Source organism: Podarcis cretensis, assembly GCF_951804945.1.
Source record: "Podarcis cretensis genome assembly, chromosome: 12".
NCBI lineage: Eukaryota > Metazoa > Chordata > Lepidosauria > Squamata > Lacertidae > Podarcis > Podarcis cretensis.
In genome coordinates, this window is record NC_137181.1 from 27,593,029 (window position 1) to 27,617,623 (window position 24,595).

Sequence of the window (24,595 nt, forward strand, 5' to 3'; positions counted from 1 at the left end):
AAAGTAGCAAAAAGCATAGTTTAATAATATAAGGACCGTTTCCAATGAATGTATGGTTCTGTTTGCACCCAAAGCTGAATGCAACATTGTTATAATAGATAATAGGAGGCACATGACAAAATGAGGATCAAATGCCCACATTGGGCAGTGTGTTGCATGTGCTGCTTTAGTAGTGAATAGTTTAATTTGGCCATGATTCAGTGTAGAGTAGAGAAACAGAAAGTGCTGGAAATACTAATGTCACTTTCTAATAAGATATATCAAATGCATACTTAAACTAAAATACAGTAGTATATTCTGTAAAATGCACCTGTGAATTTTCAATAATGCTAAGTATAGTTATCTGCCATGTAATCAAAGCATAGAGAAATCTTTAGTACAATTTAAATAATCTTTAGGAATATTATTTTGTGTTTTGGCACAATGTGCTGACTGAGACTTTGTGCATACTATGCATTTGAAGCACATTTCAAACACGTCTCTCCCCCCCCCCAACAACAGTTTCCAGGATTTGGGGGGGGGGGCTCCTGTGCTTTAAATGTACGATATGTGCGCAGACTTAGGTGACTTGAGACCTGTACTGTGAGGTGTACTTCTGTCTCTCTCTATATATTGGTATAGTTTTGCTGCCTTTAGACTTAGTGATGGGGCTGGGATACCTAGATAACATTTCTCCCCTTCCCTGGGATGGTGGTGGAGGAAACTAGAAGTTCTCCATGAGTGCATCTGTCATCATCCAGACAGCAGTTATTTGGATTTTGAGAGGCCTTCCACACAGCCAAGCCACATTGCTGGATGAGTAAAAAAATTAACCCCAAGTATATACTGCCAAGTAGGGACGCGGGTGGCGCTGTGGGTAAAACCTCAGTGCCTAGGACTTGCTGATCGTAAGATCGGCAGTTCGAATCCCCGCGGCGGGGTGAGCTTCTGTCGTTTGGTCCCAGCTCCTGCCCACCTAGCAGTTCAAAAGCACCCTTAAGTGCAAGTAGATAAATAGGGACCGCTTTATAGCGGGAAGGTAAACGGCGTTTCCGTGTGCTGCGCTGGTGCTTGCTCTCCAGATGCAGCTTAGTCACGCTGGCCACGTGACCCGGAAGTGTCTTCGGACAGCGCTGGCTCCCGGCCTCTTGGGCGAGATGAGCGCGCAACCCTAGAGTCGGACACGACTGGCCCGTACGGGCAGGGGTACCGTTACCCTTACCTTTTATATACTGCTGCAGGAAGCTTTAGCATTAGAACTCTGTTTGCATGGGTTGCTTGACATTTTGCTTGCTGGCCCATGTCTTCATTGTTAACCAGTGACAACCACCTTAGCTTTGTTAACGCTAAAACAGTTGATAAAAATAGAAGAGCTTTTTTTCCTGATAAAGCCATGCTCTATGAGGAATATAGTATTACAAGACACATAATATGTGAACACATTCACCATACTTATAAAAACATGGGTGTGGGTTCTTTCCTTCCCTGCAGTTAAACAAATATGTGTTTTGTCATTTTGTAATTTGAGTAGCACGTGAAATGTCAGCAGCCTTACCTGCCCTTAACAGCTAGACTCTGAACTTTTTCACTTGTTAAACTGAGCTAATAATATTTTTTTTAACAAATTCTAAGTAAAGTCATACTATATGCTTAATTACCTTAAGCACATGGCTTGAAAAATATTGTTTCCCCCAAGTCCCTACTGTGATTCTGGTCTGATAATTACAGCAGGCGTTTCTTCATCATTTCTCAAAGATTTATTCAAAAGAGACAGGCAAGATTTTTGACTCAGAGCTATTGGTTTTTGAGATGAATTGCTTTGGGGGGGGGCAAATGAACGTTTTCAATGTTTGTTTTTTAAAATTATGTCAGTTAAGTAGGTGACATTTCCACAAATTAAACAATGGATGGAAAATATACAATGGGAAAAAACATCTCCTTTCAAGTACTAATTCATATGTGTTTAAGAGCTTTAGAGCCTAATGAACCTTGCCTGTAGAGTTGTTTCTGCTTCATTGTGGTTCTCCGACCTTTGATCTGAGGGATTTGCACAGTAAATATTACCCTGTAGTATGTCTTGTTGTATTAATTGAGCTTGGTGGAAAACACCAAAGTTTCTTATGAAGAAGAATTATTATTTGCAACATGAAATCCATTGCTCCACATTCTTTTTCAACCATCCTAATTAGGAACTGTTGTATAAAATTTGTAGCAAGAGATAATATGTGTAGTATGTGCTGAGGATTCCATTATGTTTGGGAAAGTTTGTAATGAACATTAAAATGAGCCTCTCATAAGTTGACGTAAGCTAGGAAGTGTCAAGTTCCGGCACTTGGACACGGATATGGTCATGTGACACTGATTTATTATACTGCGGTGTGCAGGTATTTACTTATCTTACTGACCATATTGTGTAAGACCAATAAACCTCTAATTTAGAAGTCTGTAGAAATGAATGAAAGGGCCCAATCCTTTCCAGATTATTTATCGTTCCACAACAATTTCAGGTTTCCAGTATAAGACCCGGGTAAACATTTATTTGTTTAAGCCATCACATTTTAACCTTTTTCATTCTCTTATCACACAGCTTGAACATGCTAAAGTTACACAGACAGAATTGATGCGAGAGTCCTTTAAACAGGAACAAGAAGCCACTGAATTGCTCAGATGCCAGGAGGAATTGCAAGAGCGGCTCGATGGAGAGGTTAAAGCTAGAGAGCAGTTGGCTTTGGAGCTTAGCAAAGCAGAGAGTAAGTAATGATTCATTTGCTGTATAAGGCTTTAAATGTTTAAGGCATAGCAAATCGTTTCTCTTCGTTATGTCAGTGTTTGCAGTATTTGCATTATTCGCCCAAAAAAAGCCAGAATCATAGAGCAACTCATTTAGTGATCTCTTGAATCCATGTCAAATTTTCAGGTAGTTATGGATAAATTATCCTTCTTTTTCAGCAATAGAGAAAAGGAAGGTGCAAGCAAATAGAAAACAAAATTAATTTATACCTCTCTGAGAGAAAGGAAAGCAGCCACAATGTGAAACAGACAGACAGAGAGCAGAAATGAAGAATAAAATAAAAAATGAGTATCTTGCGCAAAGGTTAGGGGAAAATAAGGGGGAGAGGAATTTCAGAATCTTCTGCAATGTATAATCTAACCTCTTTCTTTTCAACCTGTGCTTCAAGTTAAACTACATTAAAGGTTATATCCTAAGACCATCATTATCATTCATTTGTTCTGTAATGGACAGCAGCAGTGTCTTGAGCATTTATTGATGAGAAAATTGCAAAATGAGGGTTTTCATGGTTGGTTCAATTCTGGCGTATTTTATAGACGACGCTTTCATCATTGTGAATATTCTCAATTTGCATGCCACCAGTAGGAGTAATGAGCTCTTTACTCATAATATCACATTTTGTGTATGATTCAGAATCTGTTAAACCTGTATAACAGGATGTCTGTTGCCATAGAAACCTATCACCATTGTACTCATTCTTTGAATAGACATTAGTGCAGGGTAAGACACAGATTATTTGTGAAAAGTTCTGTTTACTGAGCAAGGCATAAGGGCAAGATTCAAAAACTAGGGCTCAACTTAAACAACTTTTTTGTTAACTAATTATAAAAAAATTAAATACAAGGAAAGTCATGTTATTAGCTGGTGGATGGCCTCTGTTTTACAGCACTTCAACTTTTCAGCCAGCTCTCCTTTGAAATGCATATGATCCTAGATTTTGAATGAGCCTTTGAATTAATCAACAGGTGTTTGAGTCATGGGTCAATGATTTAGTTGATAAATCAAAGAGCCAGAATTTGGCAGCACTGAACCATTCACAGAAATCATCATATGTAATAGGCTGTACATTGGCATTTAATAAATAAATTCTGAGTGATACAAAAATAGATTACTTACATTGTACTAAAAGCCAAAGAAATTATTTTAATTTTTGGATAATTGTGCTTTGCTTCTTTAAAAAAATGATGTTTAGAATTGTTCTTTAAAAGTATTCTTGTGTTGCTTATTGGCTGCTTTCAGCAGCACAAAAAAACAAACAAACTGTGTGTTAAAGCTGCAGTCCTAAACATATTTACTAGAAAATAAGATTAATTGAACTTAGTAGGACTTGCTTCTGAGTAAACGTTGATAGGATTGTGCTAGAAATAACTTTATTTCAGACTATTTATTAACAACAAAACAAACAACAGTATTCATCAAGCTTGCAAAATTTGTGAAAAGAAATCTGTGGAACTGCATTTTACCTTAAGATAAACACTACTTTCTAATGAGGGTTTGTGATTTACTAATGTGCCCTTGGGCAGTTCTCATGAAATTGAGTGCCATATTTTCTAAAAAAAGATCTGATTCATGACTGCTTCTTGGGAGCAGTATTTACAGTCTCTGACATTACAGCAGCCAACTCCTTTAAATTATGGTTTTGTCACCTTGATTTTCAAAAAAAGTTACTGCAAACTTTCTCGTTTGGTAGAATTCCAATGATGAATGTGCACTCATACAAAAAATTGTCCAAATTATGGCCTTCTGTCCTGTCATAAAGATTTAAAACCCTCTTTACATGTTAAGTAGTGTCTACAGCTCTAAAGGATGTGCACATGTACACAATCCTGCTTTACATAGTAATAATAATAATACCTTTACTGTCATTGTACAGCCTGGGTACAATAAAATTAATTGAGCTCCCCCCGCCCCCCAAATACTCAATCTCTTATCGAACAACACACCACCTCGCAAGTTAATTTCGCTATGTTATTTTCTTTTCAACAGCCAAACAGCCCACGGATAGAAGCTATTTTTTAGCCTGTTGGTATGGCTGTTTATACTTATATATCTCCTCCCAAGGGTAGAAGATTAAAGAGGCGATGGCCGGGTGTGAGTCATCCCTGAGAATTTTTCTCGTTCTCCTAAGGCAACGATCCCTTGCGATGTCATCTAGTGCAGTGCTTCCCAACCTTGGGCCTGCAGCTGTTTTTGGACTACAACTCCCATCATCACTAGCTAGCAAGACCAGTGGTCAGGGATGATGGGAATTGTAGTTCAAAAACAGCTGGAGGCCCAAGGTTGGGAAACACTGATCTAGCGGACTCAAGGGACAGCCCATGATATCATGTGTTATATTCACCACCCTCTGTAGAGACTTTCTGTCCACCAGCATACCACACTGTGATACAATATGAAAGGACACTTTCTATTGTGGACCGAGTTGATCAGTTGTTGTTTAACATTATTCTTTCGCAAGACCCTGAGGAAATGGAGTCTCTGTTGGGCCTTTCTGACCACCTGAGTTATGTTGAATAGTATCGAATGGTTTTGTTAATAAAAAACACCCATTTCACCACACGTCCTATGACGTGTCCAGTTTGCTTTTCATATGGTAATATCATCCTAGGACAAGTAACCAGATGCATAAGCTATACATTGGTATATCAGTTTGGTTGACATGGGCTGGTAGATCCTGGTGCCACTGTTACTTAAAGAGCAAGTTTATAGGCTTTCAGAAAGTAAAGAAAAAGACTGGGATTCAAAGGTGGGCCCAACTTGTTTCATGTACCTGGCATCAACACTCCCACCCCACCATTACCTTCAAAAAGCATATCTGTTGTAAAATAAGAGAGAGAGAGAGAGAGAGAGAGAGAGAGAGAGAGAGAGAGAGAGAGAGAGAGAAGCAAAGGTTGATTTGAGTTGGGGATCAGATTTTTAAAAGGAAAATATCTACCAGACTAGCATGGCTCCTTGGACATAACTAAAGTATTCCTTTGAATCCTAACCAAGTACAGGAATTCAAATTCTCTCATGTTTACAAGAAATCTAACTCAGGACAGTAGAAAATTCAGTGGAACTAAAGTGTGGGAAAGGGCAAATAATGCTGCAAAGTACTTGGAATGTTTAGCTCTTGTGTTGGTGAAGAGGCAATAAAGTTCTTTAGGTTTGTGTTCCCTCAAAATACCAGAGCTTGCCAAACATGCTTTTTTATGCATAACAAGCTAAATGGGCTTTCATCTGAGTTGGGTTTTGGTGTGGTACATTATCTACATGTCCATAAATCTTCACGTTATCATTTTAAGGGACTGCTGGCGTTGTAGTCTCATAATTCAGGTTTGTTCAACTATGAAACAACCAACTTAACATGTGAAGACTTGTTGAAGTACCTTTTTATTGATGCATCTAATCTGGGAGCTCATAAATCAACAAATCTTATGCTGGGGAAAATTCAGTGGTTCAAAAAAACCCCACATTGGCCTAATTTGCAGTAGTGATGCATTAAACTGTGGTGGGTGACTAATTTCTGGTTAATTATATTTTCCTAAGAATAATAATAGATTCAGTATGAGCATATTGTTAATTATTGTCCCTTTTGAGAACATTGCATTTATCATAACTACATGGGCCTGAGTCACAGGTTATACTAAAGAAACCTTGCCCTCACATGGTAGTTTGGAGCGGAACAGTGACCGCTGTTCAGTGAAATGCTAAGCCAGGAATTGTGATTTGTTGCTCCCGCCAGGGGGGATATGAAGTGGGAGCCATCTGTGCATTCTTGTGTGAATGCAGCCTTTGTGTTTGCAATAGGCATTGTAAGGTGTTTGAGACAAAGCCCATTTTGTTGTGTACAATATGCAAAACCTTTGAAATAATTAATTAAAGGCATTTACTAGTTTTTTTAATTCTGTTAAAACAGCTGGAAAATTAAACGTGTATTTTTTAAAAAAATTATGAACAGTTAACAAGTGGGTTAGTATAATTCATACCAATTTAAGACCTACCTATTTTTATGTCTATGAAGTTTTAATACATAATTTCAGGAAGAAATTATTAGTAAAAAATCACCCCCAAACACTTTACAGATAAATGAACACCTTGAAGCAACTTTTATTAGTATGTAATTATGCCCACTAACATAGTAGGGTTCTTTGGAATTTATTGAATTTAAGATCTTTAGGCCTGTTCAGATGGTGTGTTGAATCCCATCATCACCTATGAATGTGTGAACATGACAGTCAGATACACACATGCACACATTTCACTCAGACATGCATGTAGACATACAGTCATGTTGCCACCCCATGAAGAAGCTGTCTCATAAAATTAATTAAATATATGGCACTTTGGGAATGTGAAACTGAAATTGAAGGCAAAAAATATTCTAGGTTCAATTACATAGGATAAAGCTCTTCCACTTATTTCAACAGCTGTTGACATTCTGGTCAGAGTTGTCAACATGTTTTATAAAACTTTTCTTTTCTTTGAAATATATGCTTGGAAATCACTGTGGTTAATTTCAGTATTTTTCTTGTTCCTAAAGATCTTATTGATGGCTATGCAGATGAAAAATCACTTCTGGAAGAGCAAATCCAGGAAAAAACAGATGCAATAGACCATCTTGAGCAAGAGCTACTCTGTACAGGTAACAAATTACAGGAACTAGAGGCTGAGAGACAGCAGCTTCAAGAAGAAAAGGAGTTACTCTTCAGACAAAAGGATGCTATGAAAGCTGATGCAGGACCAGTAGAACAACGTATGTATTCCCCTCAGTCTTCCAAAGATCTTATCTGGTTTTACCACTTACTATTTAGTAGATTTTTCACTTCACTTTTGTAAAACTGGTTGGGAGCGTATGTTTTCCTATCAGGTCAGCTGACTTCTGTTGCAACAGTACCTTACCTTCTTCGCAAAAGGTTTTGAGAAACATGAAAAATCCACCAGTTTGCCTTAAGCAGAGAACAAGGGCACCATGCTAAGATGCCTGTAGAAATAATTTTTTTAAAAAATAGTATTGGTCGGACTAAATCCATCTTGAAACACATACACACATATCAGTAGATGCCACCTTCCCACTGAGAGAACAACCCAAACTCTTACTATCGCAAGTGGATGTTTCAGTTAAGAGATCATATCAGCTTTCAGTCTCTTTAACAACCCAACTCCTCACCCCAAAGGATTCATGTACCTTTTCTTAGTAACATTTCCAAAAGGATGAAGGCATTTACAATCAGATAGGGAAGCTGAATTGAATCTTCCCCAAGTGAAAACACACGGGTTTACGGTTTGGCCCACTAACATACATAAGGAATATTGGGGTGCAATCATGGAATCATATAATTGTATAGTTGCAAAAAACCCCAAGAGTAATCTAGTCCAACCCAATCAAAATGTTGTTTCAGCTAAAATATATTAGTTATGTTTTCAGCTGCCTCTTCCTTCAAGATGCTCAGAACAACATTTTACCTTTTAAAATCTGTGAAATAGGGTAGCCTAAATTATTGTATTTACCCAAGGCCACCTAGTGAACTGAGATGGGCTTTCCTTTACCTAAACCCAACTTTGTAACTATAACACCACAATGTTTATGAGCCTTAATGCATTTGTCCAAAAAATAGAATATTTAAATGTAACTGGAGAAATACGTATAGATATTGAAGAGTGCTCCAATTCACTAGATGATTGCTAGAAACTGATGAGTAGGAAGATTGTGTATAAGTTGATTTTTATATAAAAATACTCATACTGTCTTTTTTTCCCCACAAAAAAACTGCTCAGGAAGCAAAACCCCTAATTTTTTAAATTTTGTATTCTGTTGTGCCTTTCTTTTTGCTGGATAGCTTCTAAAAAGAAGACACAAAGCTTGTTTAATGTGCTTAAGTGTTTGTTCAACTAATATTTGCCTTCATAAAGCAAATTAATGTTTTAATCCTCTTTTCCCCCAGTAAGAGACATCTTATTGAAACAGTGTTTATTGTAAAGAGTACATTGACATGCTAAAGGTGTTAACTTAAGAATATTGTCTCTATTCTATAAGGAGCATGTGAAGTTTTAGATTTTTTTAAAAAATGCCGAAGAAGCAATAATGATCAAAAGAGGTAGTTGTGAGTTAATTACGTTTGAATAAAAGTATCATGTAAAATTATTAAGATTAGGACTCTTTTGCAATAATCTAGTAATCAGTACATTTAATAGCAGGTATATTACCTGAGCTTTTCAGTGGAACATCTATAGTGTGTTCATGAAACTTTGTGGAAAAATAAATGGATATTCCACATTAAAATAGTAGGAAAACACTTAACTATCGTACTTAACAGATTAATGACACATTTCTTACATCATCAGGCATTTTCACTGAACTCAGCATTCTGTCTTCAACTTCATTTTTCTGATACAGTATTACACCTTAAGAAAGCTATAGATGGCATGTGAATTACTTTGCTTCTTGTTTTTTTTTCTGTTCTCCTAGGCCTAGTAGATGCTGCAGTCGATGCAGCTTCCCAAGCAGGTGTGTTTGTATATTGCATGGCCAGTCTTTCATTGGGTGGCAGATTTAACAGCTACTGACACTTGCTAATCATGGTCTCTCTTTGGGCTTTCAGCTTACTGACATTAACTTTTACTGGGCTGCAGCTTTGATACTGTGTTTCATACTCACAACTTTCTTTTTAACAGTTGCTCACAATTTCTAAGTGCAATACATTAGTAAAGTGAAGCAGATTCATTTAATAACCATCATCTTTGTCGATTAGTTTGCGAGCACAGGTAGTAGTAATACTTTGCTTTTAAAACTGCAAATACATTGGTTGATAATACTTTTGCCAAATATGACTTCTGTATTGACATACGATGTTTAAGCAAGCAAGCATGATGTAAGATGATGGTCCCCAAATATTCTGTATTGTGTAATGCAAAATGGCCACTATTTGGTGACTTTTTCCCCCTTTTTCTTTCATTTATATGATAAAAGATCCTTATCCATAAATCCATTACTCTGCAGTATTCCTCATTTAAAAAATCAACAAGCATTTTGTGATTGCAGTATCTGTATCTGTTATACTGGTGAATCACATTATAAAGCGTTTATCCTGATATTATTTTTGGCTATACAAAATGTTAGGAAATGTGTGCATGATGAGCCCAATTCAGTGGGAGTTGACTAAGCATGTCCCCTCTGTGTATTGGAAGCCTTAGCTCTGCTGGGAAGAGATCACAATGCGCCTCCTGTTCACGTTAATGTAGCCCAAATCCCAGAAGGAGTGTTGCTGACACAGAAAGCATCAGTGTCACCAGATAGTCCAATAAGGCCTCCAACATCCAATGTGACTGGAGTGGCATTGGAAGGCAATCTGTTCCAGTAGGCCACTGTAGGCCGTAAATATGCTAGCATTTCCCCACATCATGAAAAGCATTTTTTTAAAAATGAAGGGCAGGGGACGGGGGAAGTAAGGTGTTTAAACACAACACCGATGACAGAAAATCTCCGTTGCAGGTAAGAAATTTCCTTCGCTGTCCTTTCTATAACTCACCAGGTGAAGGTCTATAGTGTTTTCACATTTAAACGTTGTATGTGCCATTTCATGGACCATTTTTTTTGTTAACTTGGATCAGTCCTACTGGATGAGAAGACAGTTGGGTTTTAATGCCATCATACATTTTCCCCAGTACTGAATGAAATATATGCAGTTATGATTTGTTACGGTGACCCGTGTACATGATTAATCCTTAAAATTGGTGTGTCCTAAAGTGAACTGAGAGTGTTTCAGCTTTCATTCTGGGGTTTTGTATGACTTTTTTGTGATATCTTCCTTCCATACCTCCCTCTTTTTATTGAGAGATACCACATAATTCTGGTAAAACCCAAACCTATTTCCATCCTTTATTATACTATAGCATGAATACATTGTTTTGGGAGTGAATTTGTTCTGATAGGCTGAGTTAACTATTCCTATCCGAAACAACAACTGATGCCTTTATAAAACAGAGTTGCTGGCGGAAACAGAAAAGCTCATGAAGGAAAAAATAGAGGTGCAGCGGCAAGCAGAAAAAGAATATGACTACCTTCAAAAGCAGGTGAAGGCACTGGAAACTGATATAGAGGAGCAGGTCAGCCGATATTTGGAACTGGAGCATGAAAAAAATGCAGAACTGATGGATCTAAGGCAACAAAACCAAGCTCTGGAGAAACAGCTTGAGAAAACAAAAAAATTTCTAGATGTAAGTAAGAGATGGGTTGCAAATCCTGCTAGCCATATATAACAGAATTTTTTAAAAGTGGGAGAGAGACAAAAAGGCCATACTCTAATTTAGTTAATACTGCACATTAAAAAAGCTTTCTGTGCGTTTTTACATTTTGATGCAGATTACTTTTTTTTTTTAATGCACATTAAAAATGTAGGTGTTCTTAAAAGGAATGAAGAACAATGTTGATCACAATTTCAGAATTTAAAATTTGTTAAATGCAGACTTGATAATAAAAAAAAAATTATTTCGGACCTTGAAAAATACTTTAGGAAAGCATATAGCCACACCCTGACATCTTATGAAACAATGTGTGAGATAAGATGGTTATATTTTAGAGATGTATTTTTCCAGACATGATGAGTAATAGAGAATCATTAGTCATAGTACAGTGGAACCTTGGGTTGCGGACGTAATCTGTGACGGAGGCACGCCCACAACCTGCAGCGTTCGCATCCTGAAGCGTTCTGGTACTTCCGGGTTTCCCACAGTTCGTAACCCAAAAACATGTAACCTGAAGCGTCCATAACATGAGGTATGACTGTATTCTAGAGATGGCCCCAAGCGTTTGTGTATTTATTAAGGTGGCCCATTTGAGTTGATATCTAAAGAGTAGCCTAAAGTACAAGCAAGCACATTAAGCTCTGTGCCAGAAAAAGAATTGCCAGTGCTTTGTCAAGCATCTACAATATTTAGGTTCTGCCTTGGCTGTCTGCAATGGCACTATACTGTATATAAAAATGTATTGCTATCAGCCCTGCCACAAATGTATATAGACAATAATATAAGAGTGTGTGTGTGTGTGTGTGATTGATAAAAGTAGAAGCACTGTGGTATCATTACATTCATTTTGGAAATCTTGTTTAGTTTTAAGTAAAATTGAAAACAAGATACCATGAGTTAATTTTGATAATATTTATTAAAAATTTTCCAGAATAAAAAGGAAAGATAGCAAGAAAGAAAGAAAAAACAAATATGATTTACACTTGGTTTCAGTGGCATCTTTCCCAGACTTCCCCCCCTCCCCCTCTTGTATTCCATTTCCCTTAAATTGATTCCACAGATTCTTACCCCAAATTTTAAAACCTTATTTGTAATTTTAAATAACCCATTTATTCCAAATTAATTTATCTTATTTATCTTAATGAACCATTTCTCCTTATATTTTATATAATTCCCTAAGATCGACCCCATTTCCCTTCCATGAATTCCCCTATTTTCAAACAACAAACATGAAAAAAGAAAAGAAAGAAATAATATATAATTTTACAGCCTTTGGATTCCAAATCTCCCCCCCCCCCATTCCCCGGTTCCAATCCCCAAAGTTCATCCATTGTCTACTGCCAGCCTGGTGTAGCCACGTCTATATCTCAACTCCACTTTGCCGTCTTTTGATAGCTTTTAATTTCAGAAAGTCCAATCTCGAAAAAACTCTCAGAAAAAGTCATTGTTCTTCCATCCAGACCTCTATGTTTAAGAGTCTAACTTAAATTCTATTTCTTGGTCCTTTTAAAGTCTGGATGTTCCAAATACTCCGGCTTCAAATTTGGTCCAGCTCTTATTCCTCAGGTTGCTTTTTCCTGTTCTGCTGCAGAAACCTTCTAATTCAGAAACTTCTTGTTCTCCACAGAGGCTTTTGTTATTCAGGAAAGACTCTCCTCCCTGAAAGAGAGGGGAGTGGTTGTGGACGGGAGCCCGAGCCCCCTGCCTCCAGCTCACCTGGCTGGCACTCACGCCCCCCCCCCCCGGTGGCTGTCCAACCGGGTGCCATGGGGGGGCGTGTCCAGCAGCCTTTATGCTGCAGTGCCAGCCTCCCCCCCGGCCTCAACTTAATTTCTTTCAAAATCAGACCCAAAAGTCAAATAACTTGTTGCCTTTATTTCCAATAATTTATGTCCAAATTGTAACAAATCTAACCAGCAAAGCCATCGTAACAAAGTTCTCTTTTATTTTCCTGCTTTGACAGCTACTTTGACAGCTGTCAAAGTTTCTGTGTCTCTTCACCAGTCTCTCATAGCGGATCGTTCCCGGTTCCCGGGGGGGTTGCATTTTAGTTCCCACAAATCGGTCTTCTCCTCCAGCACAATTATTGTAATTTCCCTTCGTGAAGTTAAAAATTTTTTTCAGGTAAACAAGTTCATCTCTCGATCTTAGTTGTCAAATCCTTGCGTTGAGCCATCTACAACAGGGGGGGGCGGACTTCCTTTTTGCACTCCCCCCGCTTGCTCCAAATTCAAAGATCAAATTTCCCTTTTAAGTCCAATCAATTTACTCACGGGTTGTTCCTTTTAGTCCAAATCCGAAATTTTCAAAGAAGAAGTCGTTGCTCTCCGCCGAATGGCATGCGGCTTCGCTGGGCAGGGGAAGCATTGGACTCACAGCACCACACACCCCCCCCCCGTCACCCGCTCCGCAGCCTTTAAAAAGGCTCCTTCGCGGGTCGGGGGGGTGCAAACGGTGCCCGCCGAGTCACCAAGTCCATGGGCATCTCTGCCCATGGTTTTTGAGGGTCCCCGCGTCGCCGGCACGGCAGGACCCGATCCCTACCCAGCCGACTCCCTCCGGAGGGAGTCCGCCATTCGGCGATGGCGCCGACCCGGAAGTCCACCATGAGTTAATTTTGAAGTTCATTTGAACATGTTTGCCATAAGAAATATAATGGTTACATTTTCAGGAACAGGCGATTGACAGGGAGCATGAGAGAGATGTTTTCCAGCAAGAGATTGTGAAACTGGAGCAGCAGCTTAAGATTCCCCAGAGGTTTCAGCCAGTCAATGAACACCAAAACAGAGAGGTAAGATACAGGTTTGTTGGTTTGTTTTACCATAAATACATAAACTGAAATGTTGAAAATGTACAAAAATATAGTCCTCTGTTTGGACAACTGTCCAAGGTTTCATAATCCTTTGTTTATGACCATGGACAAGTGTCATGACTGCATGTTCCTCTGTCACTCTTCCTACTTCCCAATTGCATGCCAGCTTTGGCACAAAGATCTGGTCTCGCAGTAAGCCAGAGTACTTTGTTATAGTCAAACTGGGGAATTCTGTCTTAATGTCAGTTAACAAACCAGAAAAATAAGATTTGAATTAAGCTAAAGGCTGCAATCCTTCACATATTTACTTTGAACAAATAAGGTCTGTGGCATGCAATTGGGCTACACATTATTATAACCACTTATTTGTAGAATTAATAGCCAAAACCATAGTTTTTTTTCAGGTGTGGTTTTTAGTTCATTTATTTCCTAATGGTAGTCCCAATGCAGTCAGTCAACACACTTGACAAAATCAAAGTGAGTTCCATAGGCCGTATGCAAAGTAGGTTGGAGCAGAGGCTCTGTGGGATTCACTGGGAAGATTGAATAGATGATTTGTATTTACTGAACAGGGATAATGAAAGGGAAAACTTAGAATTTTGTAAATTTGCTTTTTATCATTAATACAGAAAGATATGCATCTTTTGTGGTTGTTTATCTTTCTTTCTTGAATTAGGGCAGTGATTTTTCCATGTGGCAGGCATAGCTGACATAGTTTTAATTTGTGACACATTCCAGGGGTGAAGCGTGTTCACCTGTTTCAATAAAAACAAAATATTTTGAAGCATGTTTAAAGACTTTTATTGAAGCATAAGCTTTTGTGAACTAGAGCCCACCTTGTCAGCTAACACCACAGAGAGACTGATAAAGTGGGGGAAGTGCAAACCATGGACCCAAAGGTCTATGGGTACAACTGCAGCACAAACATCTTGGTGCTTGCCAGATGTTTTGCACTATAGCTGCGACTAGCCCCAGCAATGGGACTAATCTACAGAGTTATAGCAGTATCTTGGCAAAGGTGGTTCTACGATGTTTCTGTGCAAATCTCAAATTCGTGTAAAATAATCACAGCAACCATATCATATCAGGAAGTAATCGAAGTTTTGCACTCTAGTGTTTTTCCTCCCTGGAACTCTGTCTGCCTGCCAGCCTGCCTGCCTGCCTGTGTCTGTCTATATGTTTGTCCATACATCAGTCTCTAATCTGGAAGAAGTTGCAGATAACCCTTCATTCATCAGATGAAATACTCCACCTGTGAAAGTTGAAATAAATCTTTTAAGAGTTCAACAACTCACTCTTGGGTTTTGTTTAATTTGTGTTTGTGAAACAACATCCTTTTTAATTTGGCAGGCTTGAGCTTCTGCGTAATTTCTGTCTGTTGTACATACAGTTTGAACTGGTAGCTGTCCACCCACTGGGGAGTGTTTTGTTAATTGGTTTTCACTTGCTATCTTTCTTTGGCCAATTACTACTTCTTTCTCAATGAGGTCTTTCTGGCTGCCTCATAACTGAACATTCCATTTCAGTATGCGTGGCGGCCAACATCCTCTCTTTCCTCTCAATGTGCTTTCTCTTGAGTCTTCCATCTTACATGCCTTTATTATCTTGGCTTCTGGTTAGTAAGTAGCTCCTTGTACCTAAATACTTCAGAGACTGAAAGCTTTCTTCTTACTTCCTGCCTCTTTTTCTCCTACGCAATTTAACTCGGTTAACGTTATAGTAAATTTGTGTTTGAACTTATGACCTACATTAGCATACATCTTCTGGAGCCTTCATCAAAAGAGTTCTTCATCCTTAATATTTCAAGAGGTTTGAAATATCGTTCCTGCCTATTGTCACCAGGTTGAGCAGTTAACAAATCACCTCAAAGAAAAAACAGACAAATGCAGTGAGCTTTTGCTCTCTAAGGAGCAACTTCAGAGAGATGTGCAAGAACGGAACGAAGAAATTGAGAAATTAGAGTGCAGAATCAGAGAACTGGAACAAGCTTTAATGATCAGTGCAGACAGTTTGCAAAAGGTATTTTTTTGTGGACAATGTTTTTATATATTTATTATCAACAAGAACATTCAGTTATTTAATTGTGAATTAAAGAGATGTGATAGCTAATATCCTTACTTTAAAGGTGGAGGAAAGGAAGCAGTTTGGCTCTACAACAATAAGGGGAGAATTGCCCCTTGAAGCACAGTTACAGGCTGAGCAAGAAGCTGTAGACAGGAAAGAAAAAGAGGTAGAGTATCCCTTTCAATTATGCAGATAAGTTAATACTTCATATAATTCATTTCAGTCCAACTTCACAGGACACAGAGTGTGCAGAGGGTCAGAATAGTCACATGGCTCCATTGTATGAGCCTGGCTTTCTTCTGCGGGCCAGACATGTGGCCTAGATGAAAGTGTCCCCCCTGAGTGGAGGTAAGAGGAGCAAAGAGAGCCACATACCACATTCATGGCAAATGTATATGCGGCCACATAGCTTGGGAGCCCCAAGGCAAAGGCAGGGCCATGGTATGGTATGGCTGCTGCTGCTTAGATATAAGCCAGCTCAAATGTTGCTTAGCTCATTGTGGAGGGGAATGATATCTGGAAGAGGCCAGCACATGCCCTTTTCCAGACCCTGTGACACAACTTGTGGTCTCCCCATACCCAGCCACCTGGTCAGTTTGGATACTTTTAGCCTAGGAGATCACAGTTGCCTCTTAAAAAACCTGAGTCATCTACAGGTTATACAGCTTCACCACCAGACTTGATGGGTGTTTAGTATTACTATTGTGCTGCTCTGCAGTGTTCTCTAGCCACAAAGTGCAATGTACCATCCTGATATAATTGTGGATGCCCATTTAAAATCTCAGGGTGCTGAATCACTGTGCCCTCAGCCACAGACAAATAGCCCCACCAGCTCTTGTAGGTCCTTTGTCACCTTCCTGAAGGAATAACATCTCTGGCATAATCTTCAGGATGTGTGTAGCCATTGTATATCTAGTGCTATATTGAGAATGGGGGAATAGAAGAAATGAGCTAGCATCCATCCATAATTCTCCACATTCATTGTAAAATTGAGTATTTTTTTAAAAGACTTTAGAATTAGAAATTAAATACAAACATTTGTTTCTGAAAGTAAGTATGGTCGTAAGATTGCAGAACAGTTTTTTATTTTTATGGTTTTTGCTTGTTTAAACGACGTTATCCCTTTGACACTTACCTTGGGTATATAGATCATAAATCTTGAAGAACAATTAGAGCAGTTTCGCGAGGAACTAGAAAACAAAAACGAAGAAGTACAACAGTTGCACATGCAATTAGAAATCCAGCACAAAGAGTCCACTACAAGACAACAAGAACTTGAGCAAGAGAATAAATTTTTCAAGGTAATTATCTGGAAAGGAAATCCGGTATTTCCCACCCATCTTCTTCTCTTGAATGAACACATCTGCAAATCATGAGTTTTTAAAACTTTTAATGCATAACATCCTGGTTTCTTCTTTTTTAAAAAGAATATATTAATATATATCTGTATATTCATCTTGTAAATGGAAAAGAATGAGAGAAACACAAGTTACATTATTTGCCGCTGTTTTTTTGTCTGTAGGAGGATATGGAAAAAATGGGACTAGCTATCCAGAAACCTGAAGATACTTCTATAAAGGGTCATCATGCAATTGCTGGAAAATTTGTGCAGATCATACAGGAAAAGGAACAGGAAATAAATGAACTTCATGAACAAATTTCAAAACTGCAACAGCAACTTGAAATCACAACAGATAACAAAGTACATGGTTTGGGGAATCTTTTGTGGGAACCTCTCTTTTCATTGTGAGATGTAAAATCAAGACTTCCATATAAACCAAACAGTTTAAGATGTTAGAACGTGGGTTAGGCCACACTGCATTTAGAAATCCATGTCCTGATTTTCAAAATACAGTTCTCATGGATTCTGCTTTCTCTTGATATATTTATTGAAATCTTAATTTCTGTGTAGTGGTAGATAATTGTGCAATTTTAGTCACAATTCCTCTGTAGGATAACTGGAGCAATATAAACATACATAATCTGAGTAGTGATTATCAGGATGCTAATGAAATGTATCATCTCCAGTACAAGTATTTATACAATGGGTTGTACTCTAATGCCATCTGCTGGATTTTGCCTAATTTCTGCCAGAGGTTTGCAGAAAAAATACGTTTTATAACTGAAATTTTGATTCTAGAAAGTTGCTGAATTCTTCTTGCAAACTTAGGATAGAGTGTCAGTGTATGTTTTACAGCAAAGCACAAAAGGCAGACCAGTTTTTAATAGTTTTCAGAGTGCTGATGCCAGTTACTGTGAAACAAAGTGCTTCGAAAAGCAAAATCTAGTGAGTCATAATATTTCTCTGTTCCAAGTTAATAATAGTATTCCTGCTATTTTCAGGTTTTCAAAAGAGAAACGTCTTCTGGATCTTCCCTCCCCTCCTCCTTTTCAGGATCCCATATTTCTGTTCCTTTCATGACTACATGCCTAAAATCACTACTGCTGCTACTCATTTAGATATGTTACTTGTTCTTCAAGTTATGTAGCAAGTCCTCCACACAGCCTCCTTTGCATTAGCAATAGAGAGAATTCACCGGCTTTATTTATATGTCTTTTCAGGAATTGCTATATCTTTTGGAAAGAGGAAGACAATTATTTGTAGTGCTTCCCATAAATCCTGTGACTTTATCTTGTATCATTAAGATGTAAAATATCTAGAGCTTCTGAGTTTTCTGGTTCCATCTAGTTGTTGTTTTTTTGTATTTCTTTTAATTTTAAGATTTTTGTGGTGGCTAATAAATGCTTTCTGCATCCTTTTGCTGAGAAAGCAAAAAGAAAGAGTTTTACTAGATGAGGCCAAAGTCCATCCAAAACTCTATTCTTGAAGTTGTTATAAATCAATCACTGTCATCTATTCAAAGCCAATATTTCAGCTATTCTACATTGGTCTTTTGAATCCATTCTATTTATACTTCTCTTTCTGTTTCTACCTTTGAATTCCTAGCATTGAAACTCTTCCTGGGGTTTCTAAAGCACACCTTCCCCATGTAGCTACTTCTATCTTCCTCTAAATTATTTGTCTGAATAATTTGAATCTTCTTACTTGGTCTTTACACCTTTCCCTCTTTCTAAACAGATTTCTTTTAGATAAAATTCTGGAACATTCCTTGTATGGTTGGCAACTTATCTCTTGGATCATTTTGCCTTCTCCATAATAATACACCAGTGAAATAATATGCCTTATTATTTTTATTTCTTCTGCTACTTCATAGTGTCCTTCCCCACCTCCTTACAAAATCTCTTACATCTGTATAGTTGCCACTGTTTTGTAAAGTCATGATTTCACAGCTTTTGAATAGTCACCGGTTCTTTTTTCTCTCAGTCAAATGGCTACTAGCCACAGTGGCTTTGTTCTCTCTCACTATTAGAGGCAGTATGCATCTGAATGCATGTCAGGAATCACAAGTGGAGATAGTGCTATGGGCTTCCCATAGGCATCTGGTTGGCCACTGAGAGAACAGGATGCTGGACTAAGTGGGCTTTTGACCTAACCCAACATGGCTCTTCTTACGTTGTTAAATGTATCCCACCTTTAAAAAAAAGAAAAAAGATTTGAGGTGTTGATTGTATGAGTTTCTCTTTGTTCCAACCGTATATAGTCGTACCTTGGTTTTCGAACAGCTTTGTTTTTGAACATTTTAGCTCCCGAATGCCACAAACCCGGAAGTGACTGTTCTGGTTTGTGAACTATTTTTGGAAGCCAAACGTCCCATGGGGCTTCCACGGCTTCCGATTGGCTGCAAGAGCTTCCTGCAGTCAATCAGAAGCTGCAGTTTGATTTCCATACGTTTTGGAAGTCAAACGGACTTCTGGAACGGGTTCCGTTTGACTTCCAAGGTACGACTGTACTTAGATAATATAGCAACTTCATCAGTGTAGAAAGATGTGGAAATTACCCTATGATTCTGTAACTTAGGAGACCGTTCAGGATCCTTACTTATTCATTTTTTTTGTTTTATGTTTGGACTGTGGAAAATAATGTTAAGTTCTAGTAACTAGGGATATAACGGTGGTTTTGTCGAAATAACCAGCACTCTGGAGAGTTCTTTTTTGCAAATGGCAAATGGGAGTTCAGTAACTAGCATAAAGCTGAGGAGCTGAGATATAGGAATAGTTCTGGCAGTGAAAATATCAGTTGAATTAGAGTTACACAAATTACTCTCTAAGCTGCTTGTATATCTGCAGACATAATTGATCAAAAAGCACTATGAAGCGACTTGGTCCTGCATATAGTCACTTTGAACACAGTGAATTTTATATTCCCCAGTGAATTTTATATTTTCCAGAACTTGAAACATTTAAGTGGAAAATACTATGAAGTTTATGTTTGGACAAACCAAAATTCTTAAATAACTCTCAGAAACATTTGGTTCTTAAAACTTCCATGCGAAGGTAGATTGATTGGCACTATGCAATCAATCATATATTGATAATATGAGGAGTTGTTTATGTAAGCAAGTTGTTGGAATCAATTCCAGAACTGTCTACCTCTTTTGGATAATTAAATTTTTTTTATTTCTTTGACCACCTAGGTGATTGAGGGCAAAAATGAGCACATAAGGGAACTGGAGGCCCAAATAGAATATTTAAAGAGCGATCAGGAACGTGTGAAGCAAAACAGCGAACAGGAACTTGAGCAGCTAAATGACGTTATTGAAAAACTCCAGCAGGAGTTGGCAAATATTGAGCACAAAGTACCTCTGGACTTTTCTTTGACTCAGGAAGATGCAGATAACTTAAAATACCAACTTGATGTCGTGTTGGCAGAAAAGGAAGCTTTGGTGAAACAAGTGGAAAATAAAGATGTAGAGGTTTCTGTCATGAAGAATGAACTTGAGGAAACAAAATTAAAGATGAGCAAGTTGGAGAAAGAAGTAGATGCACTGAAGAAAGAACATGAGAAAAAGGAAGGAATACATAGAAACATGCAGATGGACAGTGGTGTGGCAGAAATACGAGGATCAAACCAACTGAAAACTGAAAGTCAGAAGAAAACTAAAATGTTAAAAAATGAAACCCCTCTTGGCTATGAGGAGGAAAATGCCAAAGATTCTTCCAGCACAAAGTTGCAGCAGCTTCAAGAGGCTTTGGAGGAAAAGGATTCAGAGCTAAAGCAACATTGCAATCAGCTCACGGATTTAAAAGAGCAAGCCCAGGCTGAGTCAGCGGTGCTTAAACAGAAAATAACAGAGCTGGAAGAAACGCTTGAGCAGAAAGTTGCTGCAGCCCTTGTGAGTCAAGCTCAGCTGAAAGCAGTTCTGGAGCAAAGTAAACTTCTCCAAGAAATGCAGGTGGTTTCAGGAGACGCCTTAGAAGCTATAAAAACTATTTCAGCGGAGAAAGGAAACAGCACGCCTGGAGAAGATGCAGGTTCTATATTATCTTCATTATCCAACAAACTTTTGGAAATGGAAAGCCAGCTGGCAGGTGCACAGAGCAGCCTGGAGCTAGAAAAAGCAAAGGTGGAAATTGCACAGAAGGAAGCAAAGGAGAAGGAAGAGAGACTTGCTGAACTTCACCAGCTACTAGCAGAAGTAGAAGAAAAGCACAAAAGGGAGAAAGCAAAGAGTTCTAAGCAAGAAAAAACGCTTACTGCTCAGGTGTGTGGGGCCTGAAAATGGCTGCTCATTCTTCTTTTATGGAGTAGTTGACTTTTCACAAAATATGGGTGAGGTGATGTTGGAAAACACCATATACATGACCAGAAATGTTTCTGCAATAGTTCATCAAGTCTCCTTGCACAGTGGGCAACAGATTTCTCAGTTGTAAGGAAACTTGTATCTTTTCGCTTTGCTTATCATGAACTATTGCCGGTTCTAGCAGATTATAATAATACTAGCTGCATAACTGTGCAAGGTAGAAAGAAGCACCTTCCCATCAATATACTTCAGTAAATTCTAAAAGGTCACCCAATTAAGTATTACTGTTTCTGAGGATGGATTCCAAAGACCATGTGTGAACCTCTACCCTCCTGCTGGAAATACTTTGGTTTCCTTTTGTGCAGTCTGCAGGTTGGAGTGGGAAGGAGCTGCTTACCTGGTTTCCCAGTACCTGGGTCTCTTGCTAGTTTCTGAGATGGGGAGGGAGCAAGGCAGTGGGGAAGTTGGTGCTTCGCAGGCAAGTGGTGGGAGTTCCAGATTGATGGTGCTGCATCACCTGCTATATGCCAGCATCCCTGCTGCCCGCCAGTAACTGGCAGTGACCCCAGCATTGGGACGCAAAGTAAGCAGTACAGCCCCACCCTGCTCTGCCCACCAACTGCTACTGCTTGTGCCTTTCAAATAACCTTCTGCTGAAAATGAGTAGACATTTTCTCTTGCTGATTCAATGCAAGTAGCTTCAGAAAAGTTGTAGCACACTCAAAGAAGCACTTTGCTCGGCATGGACTCTTGGAATCGTAGCTTTAGGTTATTCCATTTAATGCCATACTGTTGTGCTCTAAGTGCTAAAGGTAATACTAGCCTGGTATGCATGATGTGGTAAGTCAGGCTTCTTCAGCCTCGGCTCTCCAAATGTTTTTGGCCTACAACTCCCATGATCCCTAACTAACAGGACCAGTGGTCAGGGATGATGGGAAATGTAGTATTAAAAAACATCTGGAGGGCTGAGGTTGAGGAAGCCTGTGGTAAGCTATGACTCGCCATGACCTGCTGAATATGCACACTAGGCCAATATCTGTATTGTAGTACTCAGTGGCCTTTTCAAATGCTTCAACGGACTTCTTTAATGACCCAGAGCGCTTCAGAGACACCGCATCTTAGCTGCATAGTCCTGATTTCACTGGTTAGCAACCTAATGAACTACTTAAAGCTTTGTTACACAGCTTATGTCACGAGGAATCATGATATCAGGGTTGTAGTAGCAAATAAGCAAAACATGCCTGGGCTTATAGTCACAAAATTGGGGTTTTTTTGTACATTGCTGTGCAGGTGGCTAAAGAATTGAGTGAAAACAAAGAAAGAAATATACTGTCTGATGATCCTGAACTAGAGAGAATCAGAGCTGAGTCTGTTGCTGCTAAGGAAGAGCTTAATAGTTACAGAGAAAAGGCAGAAAAACTTAATGAGCAGTTAATGGTAAGAACTGAACATTGCCATAATTATTTCATTTTGAGCTAATGATTGCTTGCAATATTTTCATAAAAGACTGTTTGGTTGAAGGGTGGTATTCTTATTCTTATATCAATTTGCATGCTGTTTTTCCACATAAATGTGCCCAAAGCTACCTATGGGGTTTTTAAATTAAACAATTTAAGGAACTTTACCATTTTATGTTTGTACAACTTCTATTTCTGAAAATGTCCGTGTTTAACTTACAGTTGGATTCCCTTGTTTGTTTTTGTGAGTTACATTGTAATGGACACTGGCTGCCAACAATAAAAATCTGACTTTTTGACCACTTTTAAACCACTTCAGATGTTTTAAACTTGATGCTTTGAAAAAGGTATTTGAAACACCTGTAATTCTGATCCATTTCTAGGTAAAAGAAACAAGTTTACTTCGTCTCGAAGAAGATCTAAGGGAAACCAAAGATAAGCTGGCTGAGGCAGAAGAGAAAATTGAAAATTATGTAAGAAAGGAAAAGTGCATTGAAAAGTTAGAGGGTGTTTGTATCAATAGAAGTGATGCATCATGTCAGACTGACAAAGCCCTGCACATCAACAGCTGCAACCAAACTTCACAGCTCCTTGTCAAAAATGAGGAAATTCAGATTGATTTACAGAATGGGTGTTCTGCAGAGGAAGTTGCAGAAATCATCAAAGAATTCAGTGAAAAAATTGACAAAATGCAGGAGCTACATGCTGCTGAGATAATGGATATGGAGACCCGGCATATCTCGGAATCGGATGCACTAAAAAGAGAGCAGTTTATTGTAGTGCAGGAATTAACAGAGGAATGTAACACTTTGAAGGATGTCATAGAAGCCCTGAGAGATAAAGAGGTGTGTATTATCGATAATGTCACAACACTTCCATTTTCAATAAGAGGGTTTGCAGGGTGCCTACAAGGGAGTTGCACCAGTCATAGCATCATGGAGTTCTATCACTATCAGATAAATTTCCATAGTTTCTCATCAGTCCAGGGGAATCCAGTGATAATGTGGGAAGAATGTCCAACCTTTTTCTTGCGGGCTTCCATAGATGGTGCAGATGGTGATGTTCTTTTTGTGGCACTCTTGGCTATTAGAAATGAGCACATGTGGTGCTTCTGAAACTAGCACTCTTCATAGGAAATAGCTGCCTTATTGAGGGTTCCCTGGGGATTAATAGGGATAAGAGGAGAGGGGGGGTATAAGGAAAGGGGTCTGGGAGGGCTTTGAAAGGGTTTATGGTAGGACTCGGCATCTGGAGGCCCTTGGGGAACAAATCTGCCCTTGTTGGGGGAATACTGATTAGTTCTCCAATATCTTTTTATAGAAAGGTTGTGGATAGCTTATGTGGACATGAATTGGATTCCCATAGAAGTGCTGGTCAGGGATTTAATGGAATCAACATTTTAAAGTGGGCCTCAAATACTTTTTCCTCTAAATTTCAGTGGCTGGTGTAAATTGCAGAGATGTTATAAATTGTTGAAAGCAAGCTGAATTTAAGCTGGGAAGGTTGGTTGCTTTTGTGCTGACCTTCTAAATGATAATGAAGTGTGGTTGTATTTAAAACAACAACAACAACTAGTAGTTGTGCTGGTTGCTTTTGTTATTGTTTTCTTTAAAAAGCAGTTCATCCG

The 24,595-nt window shown here is 38.6% G+C and overlaps 1 protein-coding gene across 13 annotated transcripts in view; it reads left to right on the plus strand.

The window, feature by feature from the left end:
• AKAP9 (A-kinase anchoring protein 9) overlaps positions 1 to 24,595 on the plus strand; it is a 115,827-nt gene that overhangs the window by 73,016 nt on the left and 18,216 nt on the right. For 9 of the 13 annotated variants that reach the window (XM_079948393.1, XM_079948403.1, XM_079948404.1 and 6 more), the window contains 12 exons: positions 2,567 to 2,729; positions 7,293 to 7,505; positions 9,219 to 9,257; positions 10,734 to 10,966; positions 13,665 to 13,784; positions 15,648 to 15,824; positions 15,931 to 16,035; positions 17,018 to 17,170; positions 17,392 to 17,571; positions 20,405 to 21,472; positions 22,802 to 22,948; positions 23,352 to 23,813. In XM_079948393.1, coding sequence (XP_079804519.1) covers positions 2,567 to 2,729; positions 7,293 to 7,505; positions 9,219 to 9,257; positions 10,734 to 10,966; positions 13,665 to 13,784; positions 15,648 to 15,824; positions 15,931 to 16,035; positions 17,018 to 17,170; positions 17,392 to 17,571; positions 20,405 to 21,472; positions 22,802 to 22,948; positions 23,352 to 23,813 — 3,060 coding nt within the window. The remainder of the gene's footprint in view (positions 1 to 2,566; positions 2,730 to 7,292; positions 7,506 to 9,218; positions 9,258 to 10,733; positions 10,967 to 13,664; positions 13,785 to 15,647; positions 15,825 to 15,930; positions 16,036 to 17,017; positions 17,171 to 17,391; positions 17,572 to 20,404; positions 21,473 to 22,801; positions 22,949 to 23,351; positions 23,814 to 24,595) is intronic. The other 4 variants (XM_079948398.1, XM_079948401.1, XM_079948396.1 and 1 more) reach the window with 4 other exon arrangements.